At 41.3% G+C, this 26503-nt stretch overlaps 1 protein-coding gene across 2 annotated transcripts in view; it reads right to left on the reverse strand.

Annotated features, from left to right (window-relative positions):
* LOC134539468 (moesin/ezrin/radixin homolog 1) overlaps window positions 1–26503 on the reverse strand; it is a 74033-nt gene that overhangs the window by 35974 nt on the left and 11556 nt on the right. Inside the window, exons 1-2 of one of the 2 annotated variants that reach the window (XM_063381526.1) lie at window positions 16322–16615; window positions 5402–5581 (exon numbers count right to left, since the gene is read on the reverse strand). In XM_063381526.1, the coding sequence (XP_063237596.1) occupies window positions 5402–5581; window positions 16322–16615 (474 nt within the window). Of the gene's footprint in view, window positions 1–5401; window positions 5582–16321; window positions 16616–26503 lie in introns of those variants that run through there. The other variant, XM_063381527.1, reaches the window with a different exon arrangement.

The raw sequence follows: 26503 nt of genomic DNA on the forward strand, positions 1-26503 counted from the left end.
GAAATGCTGAAACAGAACCATGGGCGTATTCTTAAATGCTTTGGGTAAATAGGATATCTCAAACAGTTTTCAAATCACGTGTTTTTTTTTAATCCACGTCTGCACACCGGGCGTGTGCTCAGATGTAAGAAGGGCCTCAAACACATCCCCTCTCCACGAAGAGGCGAGAACGGAAACAATACTAGCGACGCCACTAAGATTTTGTTTCTTAGGAAGATCTACGCGTTGTTTGGTCTTTCCGCGTGATCTTTTAACACCTGGGACTACTTCGGAGACGCACCACAACGCCGAACGTACAATAACGCCGAAAACCGTAACGCCGAATGCCAAATTGACTACAAAGCAGACAGCTAGAAAACTGCTGTGTACCACAACGCCGAATTACCACAACGCCGAAATACATTAACGCCGAAAAATGTCATTGCAGGACTGCCACTAAGGAAAGGAAAGGAAAGGAAAGGTTAGGTTGTGGTACATTTTTCGGCGTTACTGTATTTCGGCGTTGTGGTACACAGCAGTTTTCTAGCTGTCGGCGTTGCGGTCAATTTGGCATTCGGCGTTATGGTATTCGGCGTTATTGTACGTTCGGCGTTGTGGTATTTCGACGTTGTGGTAACGACCCGGACTACTTCAATCATTCCTGTGAACACCACACGCTCGAACTGCATGTGGCCTGGTTTTACAGCTGTCGCAACCGTCAGTTTGTAAAGAAATCGGACCTAGTTGGCGCTCTGTGGCCAAGACTTTTGGACTCATGCCAGGGGACCCCGAGGAAGAATTTAATTTATCGCGTGGATTTGTCCAGTTGGCTGGCAAAACGAACGTTTTACCCTATATCAATGTTAATGCTAGAAAGAAGATGTCCCAACATCCTGAAAGTGCCATTGAGGAAACCGCCTGGCGGGGCCCACGAGCGCTATAAGGGCGACAATGGCTCGTTCATCACACGCAACCTCGCCTCTACGCGCATGGGCCTGGAACTGGCGTACTGTCGCTAACTCGCCTACAGGTTTAAAAAATTGCACATGCAAAAAACGTACTTGAAAACACCCTCTTACTTTTTTTTATCTGAATGGCTGTTTCTAAAATTTCAACTCGACACCTCCCTTGAACGCTTAGTTCCTACATCCCCATGCTCGTAAAATTTTATATATTCGGGTGCATGTTGCTACACGTGGTCCATCTTCAACACTTCGCAAGCGCACTGGACTCAACCTCCTAAATGTGTCATCGACGCGTCTTAACTCTGTGATAATTACGGTCTAGTGGGGAAATGTCACAGGTTCAGCACAAAACCAACATTTACTGAAGTTATGTTGATGTAAGTTATGCAATAATTTACTTTTCTGCAGATTGGTAGGTACTTACTGTTTAAACAAAAAAAAAAGGGGGGGGGTTTGTCTGTAATGTCGGTTTACGGACGATAATTTTACGTGATAACGTCATAAGAAAACATTGATGAAAAATTGCGTACTTTTTAATTTTCAAATATTATTTACAGTTTGTTTGCAAATTCAATTTAATTTTTTTTTAAAATATAATCACGAACAATTGGTTAAAATGCCCCGCATTAACCTGTGATATTTATAGAAGATTTTCTCGCACGGTGGTTTGCAGGTTCTCGCACGCTCGGCTCATGCGGAACGTTGACAATTTTTTCGTGCGTGCAGCCGGCGTTCATCGATTTATAAGACGTTTATCACGTCAAAAAAAATTTCTTTTGTTCCGATCTGTTGATCGAGGCTGGCACGGTGGATAGGCAGTCGGTTCTTGTGGGGGGGTGGGGGGAATGGGAGATGGGAGATGGGGGGTGCTGTCATAACTTAGAAACACGCAACTTAGAAACACATAACTTAGAATTTTCTAAGTTGTGATAGTTCTAAGTTATGACTTTCTACGTTACGACGTTTTTAAGTTGTGTGGTTCTGCGTTGCGTGTTTCTAAGTTACGTGTTACTAAATTATGACAGTTCTAAGTTGTGACTTTCTAAGTTATGTGTGGTTCCCGGGAGATGGGAGATGCGCCCTGGCAGCGCACCACGCCGCGTGTAACGGGCCGGCCCGCGCAGGAATGCGGCAGTCCGGGGGACAGCGGGGGACCAGCACAGTCCGTCTGCAATCCCAGCTGTTCACTGACCCGTCCAGTACGGCTCCGTCTTGACGCTGGCAACCGACCAGGCGGGTAAACAACGGCGCCAGTCTTGTCCGACACGGGATCTCAAGTTGAAATCATTGACGTGACAACGTCTAATAAATCTACGAACGCCGGCTGCACGCACGAACAAGTCACGTAACGGGACACAGCGTAACGAGACAAGTGCGTAACGGGACACTTTTTCGTGCGTGCAACCGGCGTTCATCGATTTATTAACACGTTGTCACGTCAAAAAAGAAACTATCATGTCACGGGAAAATAAACGATGAATTAAAAATTATAACCTTAGATGTTTTTGTACTAACAAATGGCTACCGCCGCGGCCAATTACTCTGCTATTGGTTGCCGGGTGGTCACTGGGGAACGGGCCTGTATCTACGGCGTGCACGCACGTTGTGACGTCACGTCTGCCCCGAGCCGCCCACTTCCCTCCTGCCAGCTGAAGTCAACTCAAGATGATCGTTCCGTCCCGAAAAAGTTGCTGGCAGCATCCTCGCGATGGACATCTAAAAGCGAGAGCCTCCACTCAATTTATTGAAACCCAACAGAGATTCTCTTTCCCGGGCTGTTGGCATCGGGAGAATTCTTATTCAGTAATAAGTACTCGTTGCGAAGTTACAAATCAAAAAATAAAAAAAAAAATAACCTGAATTTTCCCAGAGAACGACAATATTGAAGGAAGAACTGGGGGAACTGAGCTATGACAACAAGACTAAATTCGGGTTATTCCCTTACCCAGATTCAGATAAACTGAGCTGGAGACAATCTGCCTTCGGCACCTTCAGTCCCGCCCCGAGCTACGACTGATAAGGTCTGATCAGAGGTGTTATCGCAGCTTATCGAAGATCGCTGATGAACTAACAATCGGCGCCGATGATTATCCGAAGCGTTATCTTTTCCTGTAACTGAATGTTTGTATTCACAGTGACAACCAAAAGGATTGTGAGGGGGGGGGGGGGGTGAAATATGCAAAATATAATACAGTATGTTACTGTGAGAAGCCACGTAGCCTAAATCTACTACTGTAGATCCATACGACAGTGTGATAATAGTAGTAATGTAAGTCCCTTTGAAAAAGTGTTAAATTTTTTTTTTGACGTGACGTCTAATAAATCGATGAACGCTGGCTGCACGCACGAAAAAGTGTCCCGTTACGCACATTGTCCCGTTACGCTGTGTACGCTGCACCGCATCTATCTATCTTCTAACCGATTGGAACAACCATCGATTTGATTTTTTCGAGGCACATTAAACTTGAAACACACACATTCGTTTCCTACTTTTCCTATCATCGTCCTATCCTTAACAGACTAACACAGGTTGGAAGAAGTTAAATAGCAAACATGTATTAGAGTTATAGTTAAAATAATCTCTTCATTAAAGTAATGAACATATTTGAATTAATAAGTGCAAATAAAAGTAAATTTATCAATTAAATTGTAGTCATTTCACTCCTCCTTTGTATCCATACAAGATAGTGATAATTCATTAAAAATTATTCAATTTTATTCATAAAAGTATGCCATCATTTCATCAATGTTCTGTTATGACGTCACGTTAAACTATCGTCCGTAAACCAACTTTACAGACAACCAATTTTTTTTCTTCATAGTTTTGGTGTGTGAACATCGGCATTTGGTGGGAATAATTTCAAGAACAGACAGAATTCGCATGGAAGAAAGTGTAACCACGGTGCGGCCGTCTGTGGCAAATGGCGCGAAACCAAAGTTCACAAAGTCAAAAAAGGAACTTCGTAGCATTGCGTTCTCCCACGCTACACCATTGCAGAAAGGTTACTGGCTAAATGCAAGCCGTATCGCCGAAAACACAGACTTGCGAATCAAACAGCGCACAGAACAAAGCTACCGCCCCCAAGCAACACGAAAAACATGCACCACATCACAACACGAACACTTACCTTCTGTTTACATCTCCAAAATGGGAGACTTTTTTTCTCTGTACAATAACATGTGCCTCGCTATAAGTAACAGATCAGCACAATTCGAAGAAACTTAATTGCAAATTTGTGAAGTATCACGTATCAGTTTAAAATTTCTACACCTAACAAACCTTCAAATGCGCCACTCTGAACTCAAGTTCACCAGTTATTCGAAAAACCAACTTAAGTTACGTAACGCCTGAAGAAATTAATTTTCACGTGAAAACTACTTACTAAATTACCTTCACTTAAAAAAAAATACTTTTAAGTTCCACCATTGTTTCTGGTCCATTAAAACAGATACGATCAAGAAAACTTACAGACTTGTTAATTATGTTCGCAGGCTTTCACGGCCATTGTCTCAAGTAGCTTGGCTTCTGGGTTGTAGCCGCGTCCTCGGCAAATAATTCACCGACGTGGTAACAGCAGATAACTGTTCCCTGATGATGGCGACTGCAATGTCGACCGAAACGTTGGTGAATTATTTGCCACGGACACGCTACAACCAAGAAGCCAAGCTACTAGAGATGGTAGATTTTTTTTTAAAATATTTATTTTATTATCAGTTAGAGGGAAATAATGTTTGCTCTTGCGCTTTGCTGATGGTAACAGCAAAACTAAGTCTGACGGGAAACTGAACTCTTTCAAATTGGAACGGTAGATCCGTGGGGATAATATTGTGATTCGAGGTATGATAACACTTTCCCCTTTACCGACACCTGTTAAAATAGTGGCATCAAGTATATTCTGCCCCAAGTGTTTCATCCGAAGCCTCGTTCCCTTACATAGTCGAGGAGCATCTAGATTTCGCATAAGCGTAACTTGTACATTTAGTTTCATTTGGAATTTATGTGAGGGTACACTCGAAAGTTCAAGTGAATGAGTGAATTTAAAAATTCCGCAGGATATGAAGTGCTTTGTTCTGTATATACAGTGGCGTAGCCAGGATTTGTGTATGGGGTGGGGGGAGTGTTAAGAAGCATGCTCCCCCCCCCCACGTATTAAATGCGGGGGGTCCGGGGGTCCTTCCCAGGAAAAATTTGGATTTTAAGGTGTAAAAGTGCTATTTTAGCAGTTTTCGGTTTTCAAATTTAAATGTTGTTGTAATGGTAAATTTTTTTATTAATTTTTAATACGAAATTTGTTTGAGTGATGAATAAGAAATTCATTACAGATTTGGTGATAAGGGGGGGGGGGAGGGTTTGAACCCCTAAACACCCCCCCCCTCCCTGGCTACGCCACAGTGTATATATGATTGTACTCCTTCACTTGACCCAGAGACTTGTCTGAACTCGCGCACCGACTGACCTTCTTGTAGAGCTTGATCCAGGTGAGGTCGCCCTTGCTGTCCGTGTACTGCAGGCCGAAGAACCACACCTCGCGCAGGCCGATGGTCTTCACCACCTGGTCGAACAGCTGCTTGCCCGTCGTGGTCTGCTGGATGGCGAACTCCAGCTCCGCGTCCATCGTCGTCACCCGCACGTTCATCTGCGGCGCCACCACACGACCCGTCAACCCCTGCCCGGGCCTCCTCCGACTCCGCTCCCTCGGGTCAGCAGGAGACCAGATCAAGGCAATGAAGAGTAAGGAAAGTACAGAAGCAGAAATGAAGGGAGAAATGAAGGAGTAAGGGTAGAGAAAGAGAAGAGTAAGGGTAGAGAAAGAGAAGAGTAAGGGTAGAGAAAGAGAAGAGAAAGAGTAGAGAAAGAGAAGAGTAGAGAAAGAGAAGAGTAGAGAAAGAGAAGAGTAGAGAAAGAGAAGAGTAGAGAAAGAGAAGAGTAGAGAAAGAGAAGAGTAAGAGAAGAGTAAGAGAAGAGTAATAGAAGAGTAAGAGAAGAGTAATAGAAGAGTAAGAGAAGAGTAGAGAAAGAGAAGAGTAAGAGAAGAGTAGAGAAAGAGAAGAGTAAGAGAAGAGTAGAGAAAGAGAAGAGTAAGAGAAGAGTAAGAGAAGAGAAAGAGAAGAGAAAGAGAAGAGAAAGAGTAGAGAAAGAGAAGAGTAGAGAAAGAGAAGAGTAGAGAAAGAGAAGAGTAGAGAAAGAGAAGAGTAGAGAAAGAGAAGAGTAGAGAAAGAGAAGAGTAGAGAAAGAGAAGAGTAGAGAAAGAGAAGAGTAGAGAAAGAGAAGAGTAGAGAAAGAGAAGAGTAGAGAAAGAGAAGAGTAGAGAAAGAGAAGAGTAGAGAAAGAGAAGAGTAGAGAAAGAGAAGAGTAGAGAAAGAGAAGAGTAGAGAAAGAGAAGAATAGAGAAAGAGAAGAGTAGAGAAAGAGAAGAGTAGAGAAAGAGAAGAGTAGAGAAAGAGAAGAGTAGAGAAAGAGAAGAGTAGAGAAAGAGAAGAGTAGAGAAAGAGAAGAGTAGAGAAAGAGAAGAGTAGAGAAAGAGAAGAGAAAGAGAAGAGTAAGAGAAGAGTAAGAGAAGAGTAAGAGAAGAGTAAGAGAAGAGTAAGAGAAGAGAAAGAGAAGAGTAAGAGAAGAGAAAGAGAAGAGTAAGAGAAGAGTAAGAGAAGAGTAAGAGAAGAGTAAGAGAAGAGTAAGAGAAGAGTAAGAGAAGAGTAAGAGAAGAGTAAGAGAAGAGAAGAGTAAGAGAAGAGTAAGAGAAGAGTAAGAGAAGAGAAGAGTAGAGAAGAGTAGAGAAGAGTAGAGAAGAGTAGAGAAAGAGAAGAGTAGAGAAAGAGAAGAGAAAGAGTAGAGAAAGAGTAGAGAAAGAGAAGAGTAAGAGTAGAGAAAGAGAAGAGTAAGAGTAGAGAAAGAGAAGAGTAAGAGTAGAGAAAGAGAAGAGAAAGAGTAGAGAAAGAGAAGAGTAAGAGTAGAGAAAGAGAAGAGTAAGAGTAGAGAAAGAGTAAAGTAGAGAATTGACCTGTTACGTAAAGAACGATCACGTAATGAATGAAAATAATCTGTAAAGAATGAAAAAGGATAAAATAAACAATGAAAAGACGGATTAGAGGAAGGGCATACGACAGGAGATGAAGTGTAAAGGCGAGAAGTTACAGAATCTGTAGGCTCAAGAAACCTGAGTCATGTTTCCACTTGCGACCAGTCCGGAAGACAGGCGGTCGAACCAAGATTTGTTTCAATAAGTGTGACGAACGTTTCTATGCGCCGATGTGCTTATTCACTTGACCCCACATTGTCCGTGATTACCTCGTGTCTACGAAGCCTCCATTCATTCATCATGAACATAATCCAACCCTGCGTAACAAGTCTTAATGCAAACCAACGCACGTTCACACTTTTACATTTCCGTCACCAAGAATAGGTGAAAACATTTTGATAACGTAATCGGCAAATCAAGCGCGCCTACGAAATGCCAAAGAGCCTTTTTTAAAAAAAATGAGTTCACTCTTATAAAATTCTGACAAATAATTTACCTATTTTGCAATTTCCTAAAATAAAGACAATCCAGCCCCCACCAGGCTTACGCCTTTTTACAGGGTAAGACTGCAGTAAAACTGTCAGGGGAAAATAATGCATTCAAAGTCTGAGTGACTGCATATCGGAGCATAACATTTCCTCCTCAAATTACTATCACTTATAGTTTTTCCGTGACTCAGATTTTTAAAGTGAATTCCCTATCTTTCCCTGGCCAGTTTTAATCTTACCTAAATTTAGTCCATCCCACGCTTTTCTAAATCTTAAGAAATATGTTAAATTAGTCCCGCACGCCATGTTGGCTATTTAATTTTGTCATTATTTTAATTAAGGTTTTGTCCTGTAAAATCATTATAGATTGTTCATTTTTCTTTTTCCAAAATATATTTACTCAATATTATCTGGCAGCGGTTAAAGGTAACACAGGAGTTTATAGTTATCACTTGCGTAATCTTTGAAAACTCAAAGATGACGAACAAGAAATTCCCCAAAAACCAAAAATTGTAAAATTAAATAACTATGTGTCTTAGACAGGGCCATCAATCAGGATATCGGTATCGTGTATGTAAAGACCCCACCCCATGGTCTGTACCTATGTACGTTAATAAAAATTACCTAGTATTTCATCCGAAAATTTAACATATGAAAATCCTCTGCTTCACCATTTGCAAAATTATTGCAGGCACAAAGAGTATTTCAGACGTTTCACATACAAGAGTGTGCAACATTAGCAAATTATATTTCTGAAACGTTGCTTGCTATCAAACGTCCAAAACAAAATAAAAATATCTAAGTAATGCTGTGTCTTGGTTGGTACCTCTTTGTGCAATCAAGAAATAAGGATTTTTAAGAATCTCTTTTCTTCGTCACCACCAAAATCACGAGGTAGAAAGCAATTTATAATTTCACTAAATATCTTAAGCAAATAATGTTGACAAGTTAATGCATAAAATTAATTAAGATGGTTGGTTAAATTCTTACTGATATAACCCTATCCTCCAAAATTATCTCCAATACATAGCCAACCCAAGCATATGTTATCTGAAATTTATAGTCCTAAATTTTTATCACTAGTATTTCTTTTTTAAGTTTACAGTAAGACAGTAAAAAAAGCCTATTTAAAGGTTGAGATACAAAATATGAAAAACTAATTGAAAACCTTTTTTTATGACGTGACCCGAAATTCACCAATTGTACGGTGCATGGACAAAGCGTAGTTTTCTGCAAAGTATGTAAAATACCAACTCTTATCCATTAGTTTTTAAGGATTGTAAGTGAAATTTAAGGACTTGAGGGGCCCTTATTCAATTAAAAGAACAAATTAAGGCCATTTCAAGGATATTAAGGAGGCGTACGTACCTAGAGTGTGTTTTAATGCGACTGAAAACGTTAGTATGTACCTAGAGTGTGTTTTAAGGGAAGCCTTTTCACAGACAAAAGAACCAAAACCCGAAGTTCATGCTTTTTTTTCTTCGTATATTTAATGTAGCTATCCTAACCAAATCAACCGTCCACAATGTTTTTAAAGTATTCATAACGTAGCTAACCTAACCTAATTAACCATTAGTATCGTTTTATCAACACCGCCATATTTATTTACAGTGAACCAAAAAAACCGAAGATGCACGATCGAGCGTTTGGCTCTCTCGTCTGCGAAAAGAAGGCTTCCCGTGTTTTAATGCTACTGAAAAAGTTTCTTGCGGGGATTTTAATGAACAGCACGAACGCTCCAGGCATCGTATGACATCACGTGTGATAATTGAAAACGAAGCCAGAAGCGGAGAACGCACAGTGAGTTGTACACTCGAGACCAGAAGGGGGGGGGGGGGGGGGGAGGATGGTGGTTGCGGGCCGTGACGAAGGCCGGGAGTGCTTGCAGGTGTCACGATGGTGACGGCGGCGGTGACGCAACGCCTCGGTAATCGCTACCATCGGGCCGCGGCCTCCAAGGCCGCCGGCTTCCGCGCGGCAAGCAACGTCTGCCACGTTCCAACCGCCCCACAGAACAAGGAGGGGAAATAAAGTGCGACTCTTACAGTGGAAAACTGAAACCATGTTTCACGCGAAATGTGTCGCTATCTGTTGGGCGGGCCCCTAACTACCAGCAAATAAAAAAATCGGAATAGAGGTTCACATACAATTTTTTTTTAGTTAATACGTTTTTATGGTTATATTAAGTTATCTCCTTGGTGGCGCAAAACTAATTCAATCGATGCGAAAATACTTAATGCTATTTTGTAATAAACCGTAATGTAATAAATAAGGAGTAGGAAGTGCAAAAACTCATTTTATTACACGCCACAAAATTAGTGGCTACCTAAATAAGAGTGAATTTTCACTGGTTCGTTTGCTTAATAATAGCTTATACATTACTTCTCCTAATAAATTAATGTAGTTATGTCAGCAATATATTATGAAAACTGCTATCTAGCGGGGACGGGCCCATAACTACTTCAAAAAACTAGGTCTCGGTCTCAGTCTCGGTAATTAGAGTTTGTCCCCCGTGGACCGCCCCTCGCGACCAATCGCGTGATCTCGAGTCGCGCGCTGAACGGAGATCGTCGGGAACTCTCGGGTCAGTTCACAACAGTGGTCTCGGACAGACTACTCCAGCAGAATTGGCTGGCCTTTCCACGGACTGTGCACGTTAATTTAATCACACGTAAATATTAAGTTGTTTTTTTTTTTTTTAAACGTACGTATCAAAATGTTTATTTAACTTATTCTCGTGTTACATCTTATCACGCGAAAAACCCATAATTTCAAAAGTACGAAACGCTCGTTATTCTAGTTAAATGTTTTTTTTTGTCATTACTTTTCATATTAAATAAAAGCTTTTATACACATCAGTCCGCTTCGGTTTGTATAAACTTTAAAATACCAGTAGGTGTTTTCAGTTATTAAAATTCAAAAAAGATGAGGCTGCTGTCTTGTGACAAATGATCAACCACTTTCTCGGAGTGTCACAATCGATTTTAGCGACTTCATATCGTTTCCAGCCCACCAATAGAAAAACACGTAACACTTCCTCGACACTGCTGCTGCCTGTTGTCGCGGACTGGGAATGTAAGGAGTACAGATCACACGGACGAAGATGGGCGTGGTCCCAGTACGTGTTGGCGCAACGTTCAGAGGAATGAGCCGTAGATCATTCTTGGGCTAAGATCATTGGATCGAGCATCCAAGAGCAGAATGGTGCAACTCATGGGTGTCGCAAGGATATATTTTTTTGGGGGGGACAAACTGATTTAGTTGTTCAGGAATATCCATCCCCTGGGGAAAAAAAAAAAAAAAAGGCGGGGGGTCCGGTGGTCCTCTCCCGGGAAAATTGGGGGTTTGGAGGTGCAAAAAGGTGGTTTTTAGGCATTTTTCATTCCTAAATATTCTAATTATGGTTAGTTGAAATATATAATTTATTTTTTATAAAAAATATTTTCAGAGAACAAATTTGTAAAAACACGAAAACTACGAAACTAAATATATCATTGGAGGGGACGAAATTGAAGACTGATTATTGGGGGGGGGGGGGGCGCGTACCCCCCCCCCCCCCCCCGGTTGCGACGCCCATGGTGCAACTGGCCATTAGTAAAATTTCCCACACATTTCTTAAAATCTCAAGAGTTTTCAGTTTTCCTGGCCTGCCAAACATTTCCCTGCCAACCTTGTAAGGTAACGTATTAAACTGATTTTCCCAATTTAACTAATTTTACAAACTATTGTTAGAAAAAATGTTCCGTTTTTTATTGTTTATTAGTGTATGACACCGCGGACCCCTCTCCCACATGAAAAAGGATGAATTCAGAAAAAAATAACCCCCTTACCCCGGGCCTTTTTCCATTTTTGAGATTATGATTCGCCTTTGTCTTCAATCAATCATTTTCATTAAATAACCGAGTTACCGCATTATTTTAGAGTAATAATGCAACCTAAATGTATTCGATTGGTTGCTAACCTCATCAGAACACAAACATACAACTATTCATTAATCCAATAAACTTTAATAACATAAAGTTATAGCAAATAATTACAATGTGTAATAATAACTTAACAGTATGAATCCAGCCGACCCAGACTCCGCTAGATTTTCACAAAATGGTTTGAGGCGAACTAGCGACGTGATATCCAAGCATTCTGAGTCATAAATGACTGCTGCAGCAACAAGAACTAGTTTTCAACTAACGTTCACGTTGGCAATCCCAGAGTTGACTTTCCAAACAAAATATATCAGCGACATTAAATTTGGAGCTTCGCTCTAAGCGAAGGTTTTTGAAACCCAAAAAGCGAGTGTCTGGGAATGCCACCGAACATTCTAGTTATTCACGGCTACACTAACATGCTACTCCTATGTCACTATATCTACCACAGACTGCTGCCTGGCATGCAAATACATAGGCTGTTTTCTTTTCTCTCTCTCTCTCTAAAGACACCTTTACAGCTAAACTGGATCCTACAAAATGGTACGAGAACTAAAAAAAATATATATATATCGCAGGTGGTGTACGAAGCGAAACTAAAAGACGTCTCCTATACGTACATTTATTACCTGACCTTTCCAAGTATTCCAATTGTTCCAGACCTGGAATAAGGCAGCGACAATGCATTAACAAACACCACAAGTGCACATGATCCACTTACATGAGACTATCTACATCCCTGAACATGTCTTGTCTCGGCTAACCAAGACTTACAAGCTACACCAAAACATTAAAAAAAGTAATAAATCTTATAAACAAATGGGGCTTGAATGGTTCACAAATTCTAAGGCAGTGTATAGTTATGCATACCCAGTGGAAACTTATTAACACACACAGTTAACCTAGTTTTATATTTACGTTTAAAACAATTTTCACTCGTTGAGTGGCTAAACTCTAAATCAATTAATATACGTTAAGACTAAATAAGTTTTGCGTAAATAGCTAACAAAGTTTTTTTTGAAGGTTCAAAAGCTATGCTAATGGATAATCCATGACGGTTTGAATCTCTTTCACCAAACTTATTTTATTTGACCTTCCAAAATTTTGAAACAAGCGTTCAAAAATTATATGGCTAGCACATGACGAAGTACCAAATTACTGCGTGATGTTTAACATAAACGAAATGGCGTGTATCAGTAGCAATGTAGAAAGAAATACGTGCGCCAGCATTTTCGACAATTTGGCTAATAGTAAAGTCCCTGAATGCATCATGATCAGATGCAAAAAAATAATGTCCACACTATATATATACTTTCTAACCCCTTCACACGGAGAGAGAGGGGGAGGGTGGGCTCGCAAAAACGCATGCTGCTGCACCTACACGACTACCGTAGTTTTGGGGGAATGCCGTATCTTCTTGTCTGCTTGTCCGGGCATCGCAAGGGATGTGTGTGTGTGTGTTGAGAGATCTAGGGAGAAGTTCCAGGCAAACAGTTCCCAAGAGAAGCCTAAGATGTCCATCAAGTTCTGTCCCTGCCCGAACACGCCCGAACATTCACCTTCGGCCAACCTCGGGGGATTTGTTTTATTTCTGCGCAGGAAAAATGAATTTCAAATATTAAAAGTGGTCGGTTAGGTTAGCTACATTAAAACACTTCAAAACACTATGGACGTTCAGTTAGGTTAGTACAGCTACATTAAAATAAACAGAGAAATATGAATATATATATATATACATACATGAATAAACCCGAGGTTGGCCGAAGTTTGAATATTCGGGCGTGTTCGGGCAGGGACAGAACTTGATGTACATCTTAGGCTTCCCCAGTTCCCAAGGGGAAGCCTATGATGTACATTCTATATTGCACACACCCGAATACTCACGTTGGCAAGCCTTTTCACAGAAGAGAGCCAAACCCGAAGTTCCCCGAAGCGTTCGCTACATTAAAAATACTGTAAAATCATTTTATGGTTGCTTAGCAAATAACTTTTTAATATGTAACTATCCAGGGCTAGGAAACCTTTTACATGATTTCACAGTATCTTTAATGTAGCTGATCTGGCGTTTGGCTCTCTCGTCCGTGAAAAGAAGGCTTGCCAACGTGAGTATTCGGGTCTGTGCGATATAGAAAGTACTTCTTGGGCTTCCCCAGTTCCCGAGGCGCGTGTCTGCAGGCGAGCCAACATGCGAGCAACACGCGAGCCCGGGTCGTGAAGGCCACACAGCTCGTCCTTGTGCCACCGCGTCACAGACGCCGCTCCTCGGCCACAAGAAACCATCCCAACCCATCATGAACGCCAACCTTGGGGGACCGCAGTGACATCCCAGGGGGCAGGCCGAAAGGTTTTTTTTCTTTCCAGAATGTTCCTTTCTAAAAAAAAAAAAAAGTAATTGTAAATATATAAACTATCAAAGACTGGTAAAACAGCAATGCGAACTGGTATGCCTAATGTAACCACTGTAAAATCCTCCCAAACTTACGCAACGTTGTAAAAAAAAAAATCTAGTACGGGAAATTACAGTTGAAGATTTATACGTCTCCTCCAGATAACCTTGAATAAATGACGTTAAGATATCTATAAGTATGTCGGTGAAGCAATTAATTGATCGTTTAAAAGAGAATATATTTCAGGCAGTTCTCGAGTTGACAGGACACAAATGCAATGTAAATTTTTCCATTATTAGTGACAAGTGACAACTGTATATGACAAAATTTTTTAAATTGAATTGCCCGGACTCCAAAAAGGCAACGATGTTGCTACTGCGTTTGCATAGTTTAATTTGTTTCATGAAAAAAATTTAATTAATTTAATCTTTTAAAATAAATTTGATTTTTAAAAACCTATGTAAAAATTTTATAATTTTTTTCCGAGAGAAATTTTACCATATCACTTAAAATCCAGTAAAATCTACTCTAAACCCAAGACGTTTGTTTTATATTACAATATTTATTATCCTTAACCATACTACACAAAAAGGTTAAAAATTCAACTTTACCAGCTAACTATGCTGAAAGTATGCGATGTATTTATTTTTATTTTATTTTGTGGAAGTTCAGCCATTCCAAAACTCTACTAGTTTAAAGAGTGTAGAACCTGGAACGGTGACATTGTAGGGGGGAGGGGACGGGGCCAAGTGCCCCCCCCCCCCAATTCCAGGATACAATATGCAATGGATATGAAATAATAGGTCCAGACTAAGGTGCCCCACCCAGAAGTCAAACCTGGGTCCGCCACTGCACAAACAACAATATTCTGAGGCTCTCGAAGAGAAGCTGTGTTTAATCCGGGAATACACACGAGCTTTTGCGAATCATAATGGGCTTTAACATCACAAGCAGCGTTATACAGGGAGTCTACAATTTAGTACGTTGAAAAATCCTGGGCATAGAGCTCATCAAAAAATCTAATCTCCCAAACAAAATTGTGTCAGGTCTTGCGGAAATTTTTTTTTGGAATTATATTTAACGATCATAATTCGATGTACTAAATTAAAACAGCAATCATCATGTACCAACAAATCAACCTATACATGACCATGCCAACGGAAATCACGGGATAAACTTGGATACGGAACTTTCACCATATTTCTTAAATTTTACATCTGTACAAACTAAATTTAAAAAATTCTGAAACTTCTGAAACTTGTTATATTTTAAATGTTATTCTGTTGCCGCGTTTTAATTTTAGAAACAAGTGTGCTTTAGAATAAGTAAACTGAAAATATTACACAGATTCATTTACTAAATACTTGATTCATCAGTCATACCATACAATCTCAAAGGCTCAGCTGAATAAATTAAAAATTCTTTGCGAAAGAGCAAAATAATAATGGAAAAATTTACATTGCATTTATAGATATCTTACGTCATTTATTCAAGGCTATCTGGAGGAGACGTATAAATATTTAACTATAATTTCCCGTACTAGATTATTTTTTTACAACGTTGCGTAAGGTCGAGGATTTTTTACAAACTGATCTCGCAAACATTTGCATGAAAACGTTCGTTCAAAAAAAATTAGTTTCAATAACGTATACATTATAAGAGTAATAATGCAACTTAAAATCTTTGCGACCACTGAATGTAGTGCGTAAAGCGTTTCCAATAAAGTTTTAAAGGAGAATAAGTATATTCAGGTTTTCAGATGGGAAGTAAATGGAATTTCCCCAGCACAATTTTTTTTCCTCTCGATGAGCCAAGGTACATTAATTACGCGGATGGCATTACCAATTTTTTACGTCACACACGCCCACACAAAACGATTATGAAGTAATGGGGAGTGATAGCCATTGTGACAAAACAGCATCGAAACGAAGGTACCTATCGTTTAGGTCAAATTAACACCCTGTAAATAACCAAAAGTCACCCCCATTCAGCTAGTCCTAACAAAGGTACTGCCCAGTTACATAGCAAACAATTGTACGTACAGAAACGAACATTACGAATTCCTAAACACAGATGATAAAAAAAATGCCATATAGCAGCTGAAATTTGTTCCAAGCTTAAAAAATCTCATGGTGCAATTGCATTAATTAAGTTCGCAATTATGTCGTTAAGTGCCTGCGATATAGTTCAAGAAAAGGTACATTTGATACATTTATATGTTCATGTGCTGTCGCTAGTATAACTACACGTGACTGAACACACAAGATCCTAGCGAAGCTATGGCCAATTCCAACACAGCACATTTCATACCACAGCGTGATATATCTTCGTGGTGACTTAAAAAGTCTTTCAACTGGTTGCACGAGACACACGTAGGGAAAAAATTCATGCATCGATCAGATCCTATCGTTGTGTCTATGCGAAATGTTGATAACCAAACAGCACAAGTTTGTAAACTGCCGTCACTCGTCTATCAACCTCGTAGGAAAGTTGAGGCCTACTTGACGATTCACTCCCTGGTTCGCCAGCTCAATTACATGAAAATGGCAGGCAGGCTCTTACCAGCTTGCCTCCGGCAACCATGTTGGCGGCAGTCAGGAACAGAAACGGAACAGCAACACACCGGCACCGAACGCACGACCCAACAGTCTGCAGCGGACTATGGAAGCGTTGTAACGGCCCGCAGCCGTCAGCGGCGGGAAGAGAGGAGTGGTGGGGGATGGCGGGTGGGGGGGTGTGCGGGGGCGGCCTTGGGCCCGGCCAATCGCGTGGCGCCGTTCGAACCGCGCGCGGCCAATGGGGAGGCGAGGGATCCGCGCGCCGCACGAGAATAGCAGCTGACGCGAGAGCGTGCATCCTGCCACCTGCTCCTGCAGCAGTCATGCGGCCTTACGCGCACGCGACAATACCGGTACGCGCGCCACGGTAATCGGGGCTCCTTTGCGATAACAGCAGCATGTACGATAACTACACACGACAACAATGAATAATACTGGTACTGAAACGATCTGAATGGGTGAACCAATGAATAAATTAGTGCGTACGGTTGAGGTAAAACGGTTAGTGGAGAGGCAAAGAAATGCATTGTTTGGGGTTAAGGGGTAAATTTAAAAATAATTTCAAAGCAACGTACGCAAACTTTTTCCCCTTCTGCAAAAAAAAATCCTGGTTTCGCCCGACCGAGAATCGAACCACGCCTCGGCGGAAGGCATATTAGGAGCGTGGCGTTACTGACGTAAATATGCGGTTGACTAGTTCAAGTTTTTCTACGTCGTACAGCTATGTTCGTTTAAAACAGAATTCCGAACGACGTGACAACCAACAATGCTAATAAATACGGGCTATGTCTCTGGTCAAAAAGTGAATCATCAAATCTCCACTTACGACGTGTTATTGATGTAATCAAGGTTTGTAAGTCTTTTATTCCTGAAAATGTAGTTCAAATGTTTCCGCATGATAAAATGGGTGAATACCATCATCGGTCCACATTATAAACTGCTTGTGGCTCGTAATTGTTAATTTTAAATTTTACATTACTTTAATCAATAAAATACTTAATCTCACCTATAATTATTTTACCTTTAAAAAATATATTTAAAAATAATTAAGTTTTTGTTTACTTTTTGTATTTTTGGTAATATTTATTTTTCATTGTATGGCTAATATAGTTAAAATACCGCACGTGGCATTAAGAGACTAGCAATACTCACGTGCACAAGCTTGCTTTGAGTTAAATTTACTGCGGTTGTGTAAATATGTTAAATAATATATTGACGATGAAATAAAAACTAGCGGAAAGTATCTCATCACAGCCCTGCGCTAGATAACTAAGCCAATAGAAATAAGAGCGCGCCTACCAGTTACAAGTGCAAACAATAAGCGCATAGCCGAAACGCCCCTCTGTCGAACACGACTCCAGCCTTAGGAAAAGGAATGGCAATAAATACAAACTGTTAAAAGCAATAAAGTATTTTTACCATACGAAAACATCACAAAATATGAGCATGAATTTATGCGAAGAAAAAAAAAACAAGAATATAAACATCGTGTTTAATCTTAACACAAAATTCACGAACAAGGATATTTTGGTCCTGAAATCCGATTTCAAGGATAATTATTCTTAACTTAAGTAAACTTCTTTGCCAAAAATACGCCAACATACCGATTTTAGTGTTCGCAAAACCCTGGGTATACAAACAAATAGCTTCTCTGCCAAAATAGCTCAATTTTGGAGAGCAAAAATTACATGGCATGGCTATAACTGTTTTATGGACCAAGAGCGTAGACATAATTTATATTCGTTTAATATAATTATATGTTTAGGTTTAAAAGATTTTTTATTTTATTTTTGAGATTATTATTTCATGAAAATACTATCTTTGCAAGACTTCATTTAGTTAATTTAATGTCTTATATTTTATTTATTAATCACTATAAGGAAAATTAATACAAAAAGTTGTAAAAATGCAAAATTAATTCTTTTCCTCACAATTACCACCTCATTATACAAAATTGTAGTACTTTTAATTTGAACGAAGCTACTTTGGAATTTTTCAAGTAACAAAAATTTTGAAACATAATAATTTTACTATATAACATTAATTTTATAAAATTTATTAACACGGCCATTAAAAGTAATTTCCATTAGGATGAAGGAACATTATGACCCACACATTCTAAATCTGTATTAACTGAATTTATCATTGAATATAAATTGTTTACTACAGTGGAAATATACCGGAAGGGTACAATTAAAGTGTGTGAGAGTGAGTGTATGAGTACAAGAGAGTGTAAGAGTTGGTGTGAGTGTGAAAGTGTGCAAGAGTTGGTGTGAGTATGACAGGATGTGATAGTGAGAGAGTGTATGACAGGATGTGATAGTGAGAGAGTGTATGACAGTATGTGATAGTGAGAGAGTGTATGACAGTATGTGATAGTGAGAGAGTGTATGACAGTATGTGATAGTGAGAGAGTGTATGACAGTGTGTGATATTGAGAGAGTGTATGACAGTGTGTGATAGTGAGAGTGTGTATGACAGTGTGTGATAGTGAGAGAGTGTATGACAGTGTGTGATAGTGAGAGTGTATGACAGTGTGAGATAGTGAGAGAGTATATGACAGTGTGAGTGTATGACAGTGTGAGTAAGATAGAGTGATAGTGAGTGAATGAATGAGCGAGAGTGAGTGTGAGAGTGTACGACAGTGAGTGAGTGTACGACAGTGAGTGAGTGTACGACAGTGAGTGAGTGTACGACAGTGAGTGAGTGTACGACAGTGTGAGTGTATGACAGTGTGAGTATGATGGCAGTGTAAGAGAGTGAGTGAGTGAGAGTGAGAGAGAATGAGTGAGTGAGAGTGAATGAGTGAGTGTGAGAGTGTTTGGACCACGGATCAGTTTAAGAAAAGATATGTCCTCCAAAGAGAGTGAATTTAGACATGACCGCTCTATAGACGCTGCGAGCCAAAAATACAGCCTCCCAGAGGCGCTGTGATGGTCCAGCCTGGAGAGACATCACACGCGACGAGATTACAGCGCACAGTTTGTAAGCGTCATGGCAACGGACCGAGAATTATTTCAACAGGTCCTCCGTAAAGAATAGGCTTCAGTCAATTAACCTTCAACTGAAACATGTGCGGGAGGAAGGAATATCCGCAAGGAGTGATTCATGAGTTAACCTTATTTTACACTCGCAAAGAATTAATTGTGAGCATTCGATATATCGGTGGCAATTAAAAAAAAAACACAAGACTAACTCGATCTTAATATGGATCGCAGGCTTTCGCGGAATTGTCTTGAGGTTTCTAGGAGATTGTTACCCTGATGATGGCGACTGCAAAGTCGACCGAAACGTTGGCGAACTCTTTCACGTCTGACGCGGCTAAAACCCACAAAACAAGAAACCTCCAACTTTATTTTGCCACTTTAAGTGATCTGTGTGGACTGATTCGTATCCAATAGAAAACTTATCTTTATTTAGTTTCCACTATGTACTTTTATAACACTGAAAATGTTTTCAAATATATTTTCAAACTTCGCTCAGTTCGATAGGCACGGGGAGTTTACGAATGCTGTAACTATTGCAGTTTCTAGTCCAAGTATTTTTCATCTAATTTTTTTTTTGCATTATTTAAATCGTTCCATATTATCTTATACTTGGGGGGATCACAGATTCACCATTAGCAAATCGCAGAACACAAAACGCTTTTACGCTCATGAGTCGCCATTTTTTTTTTCGTAGATGGCGCTGCAAGCGCGAAAGCAAAAAAGTATGTACTCGCGCGCACGCTAATCTTGTAACTGTTTCAGTTCCTCTTTTATCGTTGACCTTGAACAAGAACTCCGCGACGCTTACGGTTGATACTAATACCATTTTTAAACGGGTCGTTACCACAACGCCGAATGTCAAAATTGACCACAACGCCGACAGCTAGAAAACTGCTGTGTACCACAACGCCGAAATAACAACTGAATGAATTTGTGCGTGTTTCTTAAATGTACCTACCTTAACGCCGAAATACCACAATCAAACCTAACCTAACTTAACCTAGCCTATCCTAACCTAACATTTGTGGCAGTCCTGCAATGACATTTTTCGTCGTTAGTGTATTTCGGCGTTGTGGTAATTCGGCGTTGTGGTACACAGCAGTTTTCTAGCTGTCGGCGTTGTGGTCAATTTGGCATTTCGGCGTTGTGGTGCGTCCCCTTTTCAAACCGGAGCATTCTCTCTGCGACCGGGCGGGAAGAGATAAAGGAGTCAGAGCGGGGGGGGGGGGGGGGGGGGGGGGGGGGAGAGAGAGAAGTGGGAGACGCAATGCTATCAGCGGCGGGAGCGCTGCTGACGTCACCGCTGGAGCGAGTGGGCGGGGTGAATCAGCTCGGCCTGAAGACCGGGTGAACGAGGCGGAACGACATTCCCGTCCCCTTACGAGTCAGCGGGCACGAGAACACTCAACACATACACATGTCGACCTCTATTATACCTTTGAATATATATACTGTATAGAAGTCGCGAGTGGATAGGATTTACTCCACGTTCTTCAGGAGCGTATGATGAGCAGCTTGGGAACTTCACCGCTGCAGTGCGCTGCCGTAACGCCCTGTATCGTCTTAGTTGTTATTTACACGTTAGAGCGCAGCGCTGTCGCCCGCTGTCATTCCCCGCACCCCTCATCAATCATTCTCTGCAGCTCAAGGTCGTTCAACAGGAGGGGGAAGGGGTGTTTGAAGAGTTCGACACTTGTCCGCTAGCTTTGAATATATATACTGTATAGAAGTCGCGAGTGGATAGGATTTACTCTACGTTTTTCAGGAGCGTATGATGAGCAGCTTGGGAACTTCACCGCTGCAGTGCGCTGCCGTAACGCCCTGTATCGTCTTAGTTGTTATTTACATGTTAGAGCGCAGCGCTGTCGCCCGCTGTCATTCCCCGCACCCCTCATCAATCATTCTCTGCAGCTCAAGGTCGTTCAACAGGAGGGGGGAAGGGGTGTTTGAAGAGTTCAACACTTGTCCGCTAGGGACCACCACAAGTCGATGCCCTAGAGATGGTGGCGATTGCGGCGGTGAATTAACCAACTACCTCAAAACCGTATTAGAAATTTTAACCTGGGCTGGCGACTTCTATACAGTATATATATTCAAAGATTATACCGATACCGATATTATACCAGCCCGGAAATATAAAGATGGATTACAATTCACAAATTTATCCATGATGTACTTATTATAAAAATATTATTTAAGTGTGTTATATTAAGTTTTCGATGCATCTAAGCTAATATACTACTGTCTCGCTGTAGGAAAGGTTCTGATGGAGATTAAAAACTGACGAAAACTAGCTTCTACTGCGCAGTTTAGGTTCCCCCCTCCCTTCTTCGCGACAGAAGAGAGGGGAGTGGCGGAAATTCTGTCATTGCATTGCAATGTTTCAACTTACCAACCTGTGACATTCCCTACCTTGAACTCAGATGCTTTCCTTACCCCCCCCCCCCCCTCCTTTTAAATAATAATGTGTTCTTTTCGAAGTCTTCGGTCCACCATTTGTTATTTTTTCTACCAAATTTATTTACTAATACTTTTCATAAAATTATTATTTTTTACTTTAAAAATTTAGTAATTTAATCAAAATCGATATTATCTGAACAAAATATCGATATCAAAACATGTCAATATTTTGAGCCTGAAATATCACTATTGCCATTCCGGGCCTGTCCCACAATGCAAGAAATAGCAACTGGATACGCACTAAAGAATAATAACAGAAAACAACAGATGAGTAGAGCCACGATAATGTCGGAGGTTCATTGTGTAGCAAAGTAGACTTGAAACACCTATATGTACATTGCTTCACGCTGATTGGACCAGAAAGCTTTTGACATGGCAATGACGACCTCAACCAGTTGTGTTTGCCCAATCACTTGTGCACGCCAACATATTGTTACGATTTTACCGCGGGTTCGTAAAGGATAGTCCAATTAATAGATTTTACTACACTACACAGTTTTACTGATGGCCACTACTTATGTCACTTACAATTAATCTTCTAAAATGGCAAATAATCAATTGCACTTAAAAATAAATGTTGCTTCCCCAGTCACTCAGTTTTAACACACCACACATCTCGCTGGGCCGCACCTCTGGCGCAACTCTCGCCGCAGCACCCCTCGTGGGTCTCCGCCGCCGCCGACGCACTTGCCTTCGCCGAGGATCCGCCCGACGCCTCGCTCAAACTTCGCTCGGGACTCCACCGCGCCCGCGACACTATCGCCCGGAACTGAACTCTCTGCCCTGGAACCTTCGTCCAGGGACTTCGCCACTCTGCCGCACCCGCGGCACTGTCGCCCAGGAAACTCCGCCGCGGGAGAACTCCCGAATGAACTCTGACTGAATCCCTCCACTGCCGGCGTCCCCCGGCTTTTATATAAGCCCAGGCGCTTTCCAGAAATCACGAGCGCGGCCGGGGCCAGTCGCGTCATTCCGCGCCGACCCGACGGGCAGAAATCTCTCGAAACACGTGTCGGCGGCTCGCGTAACTCCGCAGCTGTCAGGTTTCGGATGTCAAACTAACAGCGCCGCGCGGGGAGCTGAGGGCTGGAGGGAGGGGAAGCGGCGACCCTGGTGCGCGCGGCACGTCTCATGTTGCGGTGGCCACATGATGTCAGCCAGCTGTGAACCTGCACGTGTCGCGGCCTTGCTCACGTTCGTAACAGTATTTTACCTGGTTATAGACCAATTGAGCATACTTGAAATCGTGGCTCTACTGATAAGACGTATACTACTGTTATCAACTCTCGATACTGTTTCAAGTCTCGTGCTGTTCAGCAGAGTGCCGAGCCGACTTTGCGATCAATGTTCAACCAACAAAAATGTCAAACACGAGACTATTACAAAAAAAAAAAGTGCTTCTAAAGAACATTATCAAGTGCAAAATCACGCGGAAAATTCGCAGGAATATAAATACGGTGCAAAGTTTAAAACGATAACGACAAATCATCCTTCAGATTACTACCACTATCAGAGACGATAACCTGATGTAAAATGCGATAATAACCTTATGAGTAACGAAGCAATGTCCAAACCAGGAGATAATCTCTTCTAGTGACAGCTTGTTTGATCTAATCGAGAACACGCAAAAATTCTCCGGGTTTTTTTTTATTTATTCATCTTTGTACATTTTAGGACAACCAGCGTAAATCAACAACGTCGTTTATCCAACATATTATGAACGTTGAATCAATCTTCTCATTGCAAGAATCGTTTCTACCGAGCCGTAGTGATGTTAGTTTTCCGGAAAAGATTTTGGGGAAAGTATACGAGTCATACTTTCACAGAAACACGAGCTGTTTTTCAATACAAAAAAAAAAACTAATAAAACATACATGTTGTCTTTCTGTTAACACTTTAGCAGCTCAGTTAACATTTGACAGGTAGGACGGGACCCAAGCCAACCTCTACGAACTGATGGGGAAAAAAAAAATATTGTTTAGACAACATATACCTGTACCGTTCTGCACACAAAATAAAATTATTGCACAAACGTTATATCAACCCGTATTACATAGTGTAAATCTATGTCGGTAATGGAGGGGGGGGGGAGGGTATGAAAAAGGAAAATATTGAGGTTATGTTTTTTCCAGAGAAATTCCCGAATGGAAAATTTTTCCCTCTGGCATGTCTGCGGGGCCGTGAATAAGACGAGAAAAGATAGATGGGCGGGGAAGCGAGATCAAAAAGACAGGAAGGGGGTGGTGTGGGGGAGGATGGGGGGGGGGGGAAGAGGCCGTGCTTTGGACGACGACCAAGTCGGGGGCGTCGCCGGCAGACGACCTCGGGGATGTCCCCCACAGCTGCAGATGCAGATGCGGTGCACCCGCACGCTGAAGCTGGGTTCATCGACCACGCAACAACCCGACTCCGCGCAACGCAAGCATCACGCAAATATTAACCTCTTGCGTTCCGACTTATGTTTTATTTTTTCCGCCGCCTTCCATATCTGAAGTGCAACTACAATTTAAAAAAAAAACCCCAGACCATGAGGATTTTATTATAAATGTCACGTTTTCGATTGTTGATATTCGCACGGTGAAAGAATTTTTTTTTTAAATTCACATTATTGACTAACTTAAAATATTTTCGGGCTTGGTAATACCCAGTTTCCGCCATTTCAAGGTGACCTAGTGAAATTTGAAAAATCCAATTCCCCCCCCCCCCCCCCCCCAGGAAAAAATTGTGGCTTTTTTTTTTTTTTTTTTGCAAACACGTTTTAAAAATTAGTTCTTCGTTAAACTATGTTATATTTCAAACCACATCTGATGTGCATTTTTGAGTAAAATATTACGATCACCAAAATGTAAACAAAAAAAGAAGCAAGACTTTACAGACTGAAAGTTAGCTTTTCAGTTGTTTTTTTCTTTATTGAATAGAGACTGTCCAGCAGCAGGGATTATCGGAATACAAAAGGGCGCTGGAGACATCGACCAGGCCAGGTCTGACAGAAGCTGTGGTCCGGGTCGTTACTACAACACCGAAATGTCAAAATTGACCACAAACGCCGACAGCTAGAGAAACTGCTGTGTACCACAACGCCGAAATGACAACTGAATGAATTTGTGTGTGTTTCTTAAATGTTCCTTAAAGCCGAAATACCACAATCAAACCTAACCTTACCTAACCTAGCGTAATATAACCTAACTTTAACCTAGCCTAGCCTAGCCTAACCTAGTGTAACCTAACCTAACATTTGTGGCAGTCCTGCAATGACATTTTTCGGCGGTTAGTGTATTTCGGCGTTGTGGTAATTCGGCGTTGTGGTGCGTCCCCCCTGTGGGTCCTATAGCCCAGGCCGAGATGCCTGCAACCCCCCCCCCCACCCCCCCAAACCCACACACACACACCAACACCCATTCTCTTACTATATGTAAATGAAGGCTGAGGACATTACCGTGGCCATAACCGTAAATGTGAACTACGTGCATTGCAGCCACTCTTCAAGATTGGCTTTACAACCTTACACAAAAAAAATATTGTTTGTGGCGACCACGGGCGTTGGAACGATTAAGATGTAAACGAAGTGCCACACTGGGATGTTCACAACTGTAACAAACATGACTTAAAAGTTGACCCGACTCCCGAACTTTTTATTACGCTTATGATGAGCCATTGTTCACCGCCAAGGAAGAAGATAACCAGCTCACTTGCGAATTTACGCAAACGCGCTCAATTTAGTTAACTGTCTCACAACTGTCTCGCTTTGATACCAGCGAGACTAGTATCGCGGATTGGACAGCGTAGCCCTTTTGGTTATTAAAGTAACTGTGAACGGCACCAAGATGCTTCATAAAAAAGGGGGCTGTGTCTGTAAAGTCGGTTTACGGACGATAGTTTAACGTGACGTCATAACAAAACATTTATTGAAATGATTGCATACTTTCATGAATAAAATTGAATCACGTTTATTGAATTATCACTATTTTGTATGGATACAAAGAAGGAATGAAATGAAATATATAATTTAATTGATATATTTACTTTATTTGCACTCATTAATTCAAATATGTTTATTACTTCAACGAACAGATTATTTTAACTATAACTTTTATATATGTTTGCTATTTAACTTCTTCCAGATCTGTGTTATTCTGTTAAGGATAGGACGATGATAGGAAAAGTAGGAAACGAACGGGAGTGTTTCAAGTTTAATGTGCCTCGAAAAAGTCAAATCGATGGTTGTTCCAATCGAGTGGAAGAGAGATAGATGCGGCGCAAGAGTACAATGAGAGTAAGGGAACACAGCGTAACGGGACAATGTGCGTTACGGGACACTTTTTCGTGCGTGCAGCCGGGCCGTTCATCGATTTATTAGACGTTGTCACGTCAAAAGGACGCGACACGAGGCTGCCACTGCGCGGAAGAAGGGCGGACAGGCAGTTGTGCCACACACCCGCGTCACCTGACTGCCAGGGGGCAACGATCCGTCAAAGTAAACACCGTCAGGCCCACCAACACTGGGGACATGGCGGACTGCTTTTGCGTCTACTGCGTACATACTCTACAGCACAGGAACAAATATTATTGACGTGACAACGTCTAATAAATCGATGAACGTCGGCTGCACACACGAAAAAGTGTCCTGTTACGCTCATTGTACGCTTGCGCCGCATCTATCTCTCTTCCACTCGATTGGAACAACCATCGATTAGACTTTTTCGAGGCACATTAAACTTGAAACACTCCCATTCGTTTCC

This window comes from Bacillus rossius, chromosome 15 (genome assembly GCF_032445375.1).
Source record: "Bacillus rossius redtenbacheri isolate Brsri chromosome 15, Brsri_v3, whole genome shotgun sequence".
Lineage (NCBI taxonomy): Eukaryota > Metazoa > Arthropoda > Insecta > Phasmatodea > Bacillidae > Bacillus > Bacillus rossius.